Below are 9600 nucleotides of genomic sequence, written 5' to 3' on the forward strand. Positions count from 1 at the left end.
TGCAGTTTAGGTGAAGTAAGCATGTGTAAAGCATTTTAATGTAGAATTGCTTAATTTTGCTGAATTAAATACAAGTAACAAAGTAAACGAGTAACAAAAATATGAACACCACACAAGGGTTAACTACAATGAAGTATATATATTTTCACCATATTATACAATTATGAAAAGTGTACCTTTGAGTACAAAAAGTACTTATATCATACCTCTGTAGTTTAGTGTGTAATAACAATGCAGGGAATGCTGGGAATGCTCTGTGAGTAAGATAACTCTGCAATGAGGAAAAACAGGTGATACACAGCTGAACAGGGCAGTGAAGGGTGTGTGTTCTCGTAACTACTGTCAGGTGAACCAGTTCTTACGTGTTGCTTCAGGTAGTTGAAACCACTGATCTGAACGCTTTCATTTTCAACCTGATCTGCCTTGCTCTTGCTCTTGCTCTGAACTCTGCGCTGAAGCCATGAAGAACGCTAATCTTTTATTTCTGCTACTTTATCTTCAGCAAGTGACAACTGGTGAGTAATCAGTACTAAACTAATATTACATTTCTTTACATTCTGGTTTTTTTTTTGTTAGTATATCGTAGTGTTTTGAAGCTATGGTTCATGTCTTGGTTTCCTTATTTGTGTGTTAGTGGTCCTAATAGTGGCATATATAATAATATATGGAATTTTTTAAATATACACCAGCTAATTTACCACTTCTCTCAAAATATTAAAGTATTAAAAAGGTTTTCGCTTGATTTTGTTGGTGTAACTGCCTCTGCTGTTCAGAAAAGACTTTCTAATACATTTTGTAGCGATGTTGTGAGGATTTGATTGCATTGATCCTTGAATGGTCACCACCACAATTCGTCTCTTGAGTCCCCAACTCAAGTATCCCAAAATTATTATTGGATGGAGCTCCTCCATTCCAGAAAACACAGATTAATGCTTCATGGGGGCTTAATACTCCTCTAGCTCATGTCTGGCATTAGTTAAAGTGCCGATAGGTTAATGTTTATCTGTTTTAGAGAAACCTATTCTATTTGGTATCCAAAAATAATACCTAATTCCGTGCATATTAAAAAAAACATTAATGGTGAAATAGTCAAACTGGGATACTGTTGTGATATTAGTGAACAGGCTGTGATGCTGCTTAATGCTGCTTTACATTGTTTTGTGAGGATCTTTACCTCTTTATTCTATGGGTAGTTTTGTACTTCGGTCTTATATTGTGATAAATTTCTTAATTTTTTTATTTCAATATCAATATAAATACTTTGAAGCACTCAGAAAAACTGCAAAAAATCCCTGCAATGGAAATCTGTACTTACCACTGTCTGAAAATAAATTAATTTAATTTAATTAAGTCTTTGAAACCTCCTCTCACAAAATCTATATAATACTTTAAAAATAAAAATGGTTAAAATAAATCAATGACGTCCCGGTCAAACATAAACCTATAACCTATATAATATACATATTACCAATATAAATAACTTTATATTAAACAAAAGTGCTTCAACCACATACCTGTCAAGTCTCCCGTTTTGGCCGGGAAACTACCGTATTTTACTCCTCTTTCCCGCCGTCCTCCCGTATTAGTATTTTCCCGTAAAATTTCCCGTATTATATTCAAATAAAAAAAACATATATTACTGAGGAGACAGGGCACTGACCGCTCTGTGTCTCTTAATCAATCGTGGTGCCGGTTCAAGGAGAAAGTCCCGCCTTTAAGGAGAAACAGCCAATCAGCTTGCTGGTTTTGCGGAGCGCGAAGGAGGGTCAGTGTGGGAAAGACCCCCGCCCCCTCTGTGAGTTCAGGCAGCTAGTCGGAGCAGCTGATGTTAAAATATATCTGGATATACAGCGATTTTTCTAAAAGAAAGGTAAGGGTATAGGCTAATCATGTAAACTGTGATGAGATTTTTCTGATAGCTGCTTAAAAATACTCGTCTCCGAAAAAAAACACACAGATTGAACCTATTAAAATAGAAAAAAATACAGCTTTTGACTCAGCTTAACTAGAAATGTGGAGAGGACCGAAATGAACTGAACTGATCAGGGAAGGAGTGATCAAAAGAAAGAAGTATTAATTAAAAATTATTAATTGTGTAGACCCCATTAGGACTATTTTTTACTGATGGAATATATCTGGTCCATGTCCTTTCAGTAAAAGCTCATGATACTATGTTTAGGTCACCAACAGGCATTTTGCAGAATTTGTGCACCTTTTGTTCAATTTTAAATCTATTAAATAAATAAAATAATATATTATATAAAAGAGTGCATTATGCCAAAAAAGACATGAAATCTTAACTTTTTTTTTAAATATCTAGAAAAGAAATGTCCACAACATTTCAGCCTATCAACAAAGGTAGACCTATCAGATTCTGATAATCTAATTGTAGTGTGTAAGTGGTTCACATGTGGTTATTTTAGATTTTTTTTTTAAGCCTGTCTTAAAATGTAAAGGATACTGAACCTTCGTTGGGCTGGTGGGACGGCTTTAAGCGGACGGAGGAAAATATCTGAAAAAAAAGCACCACATATGATTCGCAGATAAGAACAGATGCAAATAAACATACATACAGTAAAACATAAAAAGTAAGTCTCATTTTTAACTAAGTAAGTATGTTATATCGTGTGAGCAGAGCTGAAGAATAAAGTGTAGAGATTCCAGATTTCTCCTGGATGGTTTCCCTCAGCCAGCATGTGTATATTATGTTCAGTTCCGTCAGCAGCTCACCTGATTTACCACATTTACCAAAAATTTACCAAACCAGGTGTTGATTAATATCATGAGAACTAAGGAGGAGAGATTAGGAGATGTTGTCTTATGGAAAACAGGGCTGTAAAAGCTCTGCTTTTTGTAAAATTGCTGTTTATTGTATTTATTATGATGCTATAAGTGTTTTACTGAGCTAATAAACACTTACTTCACAGATAAGAAGCTTTTTCGTTACTGAAATTCTCACAGGTACCTAAAACTTTTGCACTGAAATTCATTTATTTTACATCCACAGATCTTCGGAATGACAACTGCTGTTACTGGATGGTCTCTAAAGGATACGACCTGCCTGAATTTTCAGAAAGGAGAGTTCTGAATGAAGTCACTGTCTATTACCATGACAGCAGTTTAAAATCCAAAATGCCCTGTCCTGATTGGATCAACACCACCGCAGGGATACGTGAATGGGGCCAAATCCAGTACTGGTCCAACCACAACAGATTTGTTGGTACCCTTGGTTTACAGTCGGCTATTAACCAGTTCAACCTGACAGGTAATGTGATGCACCCCAATAATAAGTAATATATGTTATTTATATCTTTGTCTTACAGTATTTAAAAATAAGAAAATATTTATTGTCCACCTGATTCAGGTACCTTGACTGATCGTAACATATATCAGGGATTTGGATGCTGCTCTCTGTATCCGAATGGGACGTACAGCGCGTTTCTGAACCACGCATTCAACGGGAAGGACTTCACAAGTTTCGACATCAACAGCAAGACGTTTGTAGCTGCAGTTCCTCAGGCTGTCGTGTACAAGACTCTGCGGGAGAGTGATCAAAGCACTATAAATGATGTAGCATCATACTACCAGAAAACCTGCCTGGATCGACTGAAAATATTAATGGAAGCTCCCAGAGTCCGTGCTAAAAGAAGTAAGATCAATTATTGAGTATCTCATTCAGAACTATGGTGAAGTTGACATCCCAGCTGGTCCCATTGGCATTTACTTTTGTGCTTGAGTCCAAACAGAGACTGAATTAATCACTAAAGACTCTACAGTACTCCATAGACGTCCAGATACCATTGAAACCAAAGTAGGCAGACTGACTAATGTCCGACACACTGTAAAAAACAAGACTTAAAATTGTTCTCCTTTTTGTGATTTTTAAATAAACTAAATAAAAAACTGAACTGAATTGCATCGTAAACTATAGGAAACTAATCACCTCAGCTACCATTATTTTATTAAATAACTTTCTTCTTAAAAGTTGGTCTAAATAGTCTGTGTTGGCTAAATTTACAAACTGTAGTTGAACCCTAGTTCAGGCCAAACTAACCTAATTAAAAAAAAAAATTAGAACTGTTCTAAAGAAGAAAGTTATTACATCATTGAAAAGTTACTTTATTTCAGTAATTCAGTTCAGTATGTGAAACTCATAAATTATATAGATGTATTAAACACACAGAGTGATCTATTTTAAGTGTTTGTTTCCTTTATTGTTGATGATTATGGCTAACAGCCAATGAAAACCCAAAAATCAGTGTCTCAGAAAATTAGAATATTATATAAGACCAATTGGTACTTTTGGCAGTGTGGGCAGTGTGCCAAGTTCTGCTGGAAAATGAAATGTAAGATTTTGTGGGAAAACAAAACTGCACTGACTTTAGAGTTGATAATAAAACACAGTGGATCAACACCAGCAGATGACATGTCTCTCCAAACCATCACTGATTGGTGGAAACTTCACACTAGACCTCTAGCAGTTTGGACTGTGTGTCTCTCCACTCTTCCTCCAGACTCTGCTCCCTTGATTTACTTTAAATGAAATGTAAAATTTACTGATGATCAGTGATGGTTTAGAGAGACATGTCATCTGCTGGTGTTGATCCACTGTGTTTTATTATCAAGTCTAAAGTCAGTGCAGTTTTGTTTTCCCACAAAATCTTACAGCACTTTATGCTTCCCTCTGCTGATGACCTTTATGAAGATGTGGATTTCATTTTCCAGCAGGACTTGGCACACTGCCCACACTGCTAAAAATGCCAATTGGTCTAATATAATATTCTAATTTTCAAACTTTCTGAGATACTGATTCATTGGCTGTAAGCCATAATCATCAACAGTAAAAACTTGTTGTAACTTTTCCAGTTCCAGATGTTCGGATCTTAGAGCCGAAGAAGAAGGTCGGCTCTGTTACAGTAACGTGTCATGTGACGGGGTTTTACCCCCGGGAGGTTCAGGTGTTCTGGCTCGGTTCAGATCTTCAGCCTGTGGATGAAGGAGTCACTGAGATCTTACCCAATGATGATGGAACCTACCAGACCAGAAAGAGTGTGATAGTTCCAGAGGAGGATGTAGGAAAACAGAACTACAGCTGTGTAGTTCTGCATATCAGCATACCCAACAACATCACCAAAGTCTGGGGTATGATCAAATACTGTACTTTAAATATTACACCTGTGAGATTATTTTATATTCTTTATTGCAACAGTCTTTGATCGGTTTCATATTAACCCACTATGATGGCGAGATTGCTGGTTCGAATCCCAGTCATGCAGATTGCCATCAGCTGCCGGAGCCCTGAGAGAGCACAATTGACCTTGCTCTCTCTGGGTGGGTACAGTAGATGACACTCTTTCCCCTCATCACTCCTAGGGTGATGTTGATCAGCGTGAGACATCTGGGAGCTGATGTATCAGAACCAAGTCGCTGCGTTTTCCTCCAAACGTTAGCTCTGTGATGCTACTCGGCATTGCTATTCAAAAAGAGGCGCAGTCTGACTTTACATGTGTCGGAGGAGGCATGTGCTAGTCTTCACCCTCCTTGTTTTGGGGTGTCAATAGTGATAGGGGGGAGTCCTAATGAGTGGGTTGGCTAATTAACTGTGTAAATTAGGGAGAAACCACCCTTTTATAAATAAAACCATGGGCAATATAATCTGAAACCCTTTTTAATAAGAATTCTTAGAAAATTCTTAGAAAGAAACACATATTTAATGTCAAACTAAATACAGTTTCTTTCATCTCATTTAATCATTTAGTATCAGTTAAATAAAATGTACAAATGTAAAACAAACCAAAAAAAGTGGCTATGTGAATTTTCACCTTTGACCTAATTCACAAAAAGATTAGTGAAACAGATCAGCTGATTGGCTGTAGAGATTGTTGTATAACGACACCAGTTAGGAATTTCCAGGTTTCACTCACAGGTAAATCTGCATTCTTAGAATACAACTTGATAAAGATTATAAGTCAGGGAATAGATTAAAAAAAAGTCTTCACAAATAAGGCATTTTATTTTTAAACAGTCAATATAAAGGAGGGCCATTTTTATTATAATCACAAAGCAAGCATACTATAAAGCATTTATTTGGGAAGATTATTCCATATGAACAATAACTGACAGTCAACTCAATCAATTCTAGCAAAACTTCACACATTTATGCCTTGTTCACATGTTTAGAATGTGTTTAAAACTTCATTGTAACGATTAAAAAAGTCAGGCCAACTACTCTGCACATGCTTATTTTAACTCTTCAGTTGAACAGGGTCTTCTGAGCAATACTGCAGGGGTTTTACCTGATGTTGGTCACAACATCAGATTTCTATTTGGCACAACTGGTGGGGTATTTCATAAAAAAAATAAAAGTTTGAGTTTGCCTCAAAACTCAAAAATCTAGTGCAGTATTTTGCCTTTAATTTTTTAGTTTTCTCACTTTTATTTTTACAATGTAGATGGTAAGAAATTAGTCATCAACCATTTTTCTTCTCTCAGCCCCCCACTCAAAGTCTTTAAACTAGGCACAATTTGTCAGGTGCACAGAGGCAAATCCAGCAATAAAGAATCTCTCACCAGGAGGTACACTACCCGGATGTCGCATCTGGGATGGTAGGACCCGCAATCAGTGATCCAAGGTAGTGCTATAAGCGAGGTTATCACCTGCTTACGTCCAACCATCTGCGTCTCACCGCTATTAGAAGCACTCTGCTGCTGCTGCTGCTGCAGTTCAGCCAATCAGCTCTCCGTCCTGCCCTGCCTCTAAACCCATACATCACCCAGTGCCATTCCCAAACTACCCCTCCTATTTTTTTTTAGCCGTTTTTAAGTTTGAGCTGAGGGTGGAGTCAGCAAAAATCAGGGGGTTTAGTGCCTCTTTAAATAAGGGGATTCTTCAGGTACAACTATGTCACATAAACTGTAAAGAAATTTAGAATAAATATATCCCATAACTAAAGGTTTTCTACCATTTTTATGACTGTCAAAAATCTCATTTGTCTCTGACTTCTCTGAATTCTAGCATTTGGTACAAAATCTGACATCTACAGAATGATGGTAGGGCCTTAGCTGTCTGTGTTTGATTAATGATTAATTAATGATTAATTGATGATGACTAGATAATTGCAGTGCAGTAATGAAACTGGTGTAACTCTCTGACAGCAGATATATTTTCTCTTATAGAAGTGAAGGCTGGTGGTGTTGCTGTCTGGATTCCTCTGCTCTGTATTTCTTTGTTGGCGTCTGTAATCGGGATTGGAGTTTGGTGGCGCTGCAAAACTCGAGGTAAGAAATTAAACTGCTGTACAGTTTTCATTTCCTGTTTTTGAGAACAGTTTAGTTAAGAGGTGAAATAACACTTTAATTTTTTTTATATAATATGGGATCTATACCAGTGTGAGAGCTATCATAGAACCTTCAAATTATGTGGATTATTTTAAGCTTTAAGATGGTTTATCACACTCATTCACTCACAAATCTTTATTTAAAAAATACTCTAAAGAACATTTAGATTTTACCATTGAGCAAGACCAGAGATGCATTTATGTATGCAATTTCCAGCTGTATTTTAAGAGTATATATAATGAATTGTCATTACATACGTTAGAAATCCAGTAGTTTAATTCAGGAGACATTTAAGTTAACATTATTCACAAATAAACTGCAGTTCTTTGCATCCTTTATTTGTATATCTTTGAGTCCACTTGTTGTTTAAACAATGTTTACTGAGAAAAAAAAAATCCAACATGCAAAAAATCCAAAAACTCTTTCTTACAATATTCACTTAAAAGGTAACTATGCTACAGTATAAAACCTTTTTGCTCCATTTTCCAGCTTTATTAAGACTGCTGCTCTATTTCGCCCCCTAGTGAACAAAAAACACATTGTAGAATATTTCTGAACATGCTGCCTTTCTTAAAGAGACAGGATACAATTACTCTATTAATGTTAATTGATATAAAAGGAAATGTTCTAAACTATGTGTTATCAACCTGTGTAGCTTTTATTTATATATATTCTTTTGGCTCCTATAATCTTCGCGGAGCAGGATTACTTTGGGCTACACTGGCTCAGGAAATCATATAATTTCATTAAAAAAATAAAATCCACCAATCTCTTAAAATTTCAACACTGTGCGTCGAAGTCCTTTAAAATTTATTTAACTTTTTAAAGTTTGTGTTTGCGGTCTTTTAATCAAGATACATATTGTTACAGTAAGCTACATGTCTGAACTCGACTAAACTGAATATCAATACATTAAGATAATAATATAAGGATGAGAACATTACTAATAATAACAGTCATTTATTGGATGTCTTTAAAATGTAATTATAAAGGTATTATATTAATTATACAGGTGCATCTCAAAAAAATTGAATATTGTTGAAAAGTTACTTTATAATGTATATATATATATATATAATAGGGAGACATGCCATCTGCTGGTGTTGATCCACTGTGAGATGCGGATTTCACTTTCCAGCAGGACTTGGCACACTGCCCACACTGCCTAAAGTACCAATTAGTCTTATATAATATTCTAATTTTCAGAGATACTGATTTTTGGGTTTTTATGGGCTGTAAGCCATAATCATCAACAATAAAAGAAATAAACACTGAAAATAGATCACTGTGTGTGAATTTGGATTAATGAATTACTGAAATAAAGTAATTTTTCAATGATATTTACATTTTTTTGAGATGCACCTGTGTATGTTTCCAGTTTTTAATTTAAAACTTTGAATCATTTAGTTTAGCATGCTATTTCGTCTTCATGACACCCAGCAAATGTTCTTATCCAGAACAACATACAGAAGTGTTTCATTCTTTAGGAAATATCCCTCAGAAGAAGTGAATAGAGTAGAACATGCAGAATTCAGTATAGAAAGTTACACCATTTGTTTAAAATGAATTTGCAGCTAACAATCCTTTTTCTTTTTCTTTTGTTAGATGCTGTCATCTGAACCCGCTCTCTGAATACCAGGGAAAATGAATGGTCTACACTGTTAATACCATGAGGGCTCTGTTACATTTGAATGCTTTCCACTCTTTTTTACATTTCCTTTATGTTTAGTTTGTTGTCAGTAATTTATTTATATTCTGTTACAACTAGCAGAGGCTGTCTATGAGTTAAGAAATATGAGTAAACAGTCAGAGTGAGCTGCGCTGTTAAGATAAGAATGTGCCAAAGTCAGAGCTCACCTGGCTCTTAAAGGGAATGAGAGCTGGCACACTGATTGGTTTATTTCACGTCATGCCCTAAACACACCCAATGATTAATTAATTAAGAGAATTAGTACATGCCTTTTGCTCATTTAGAGCCACGCATATTTTTAACGATACCAAAGACACACCGACACCACGCTCTAGATCCTAAATCCAGCTACACAATATGCAATTAACCGATGTGCTAAAGATCACTAAAATAGGGCTATTGATATTTATTGCTAATGCTAAATGTATCAATGCTTTTGCTATTTATATGATTACATATTACAGTTTTCAGCTATGAACTAAACATGTAGAAGTGAAGGAAAAACGTCCGGTTCCTGAAGGCAAAAAAAAAGAGGATGTGGAGGAGCTTCTTCCCACAAGCTATACAGACTC

At 35.7% G+C, this 9600-nt stretch overlaps 1 protein-coding gene across 1 annotated transcript; it reads left to right on the forward strand.

The window, feature by feature from the left end:
* Window positions 1-284: 284 nt before the first annotated feature.
* LOC111193515 (class I histocompatibility antigen, F10 alpha chain-like) lies at window positions 285-8957 on the forward strand. The gene is made up of 6 exons (XM_049469484.1): window positions 285-515; window positions 3008-3265; window positions 3365-3649; window positions 4867-5142; window positions 7177-7278; window positions 8944-8957. The coding sequence occupies exons 1-6, from the start codon at window positions 461-463 to the stop codon at window positions 8955-8957; spliced, it is 990 nt and encodes a 329-aa protein (XP_049325441.1). The 5' UTR covers window positions 285-460.
* Window positions 8958-9600: the final 643 nt, after the last annotated feature.

This window comes from Astyanax mexicanus, chromosome 21, assembly GCF_023375975.1.
Source record: "Astyanax mexicanus isolate ESR-SI-001 chromosome 21, AstMex3_surface, whole genome shotgun sequence".
NCBI lineage: Eukaryota > Metazoa > Chordata > Actinopteri > Characiformes > Acestrorhamphidae > Astyanax > Astyanax mexicanus.

Excerpts from the sequence above, each read along its gene's own strand:
- LOC111193515 (XM_049469484.1), top strand. The coding sequence starts at position 461 with ATGAAGAACGCTAATCTTTTATTTCTGCTACTTTATCTTCAGCAAGTG. Across the intron at positions 3,650-4,866 it reads CAGAGTCCGTGCTAAAAGAA|TTCCAGATGTTCGGATCTTA; the intron begins GTAAGATCAATT and ends TAACTTTTCCAG. Across the intron at positions 5,143-7,176 it reads CAACATCACCAAAGTCTGGG|AAGTGAAGGCTGGTGGTGTT; the intron begins GTATGATCAAAT and ends TTTCTCTTATAG.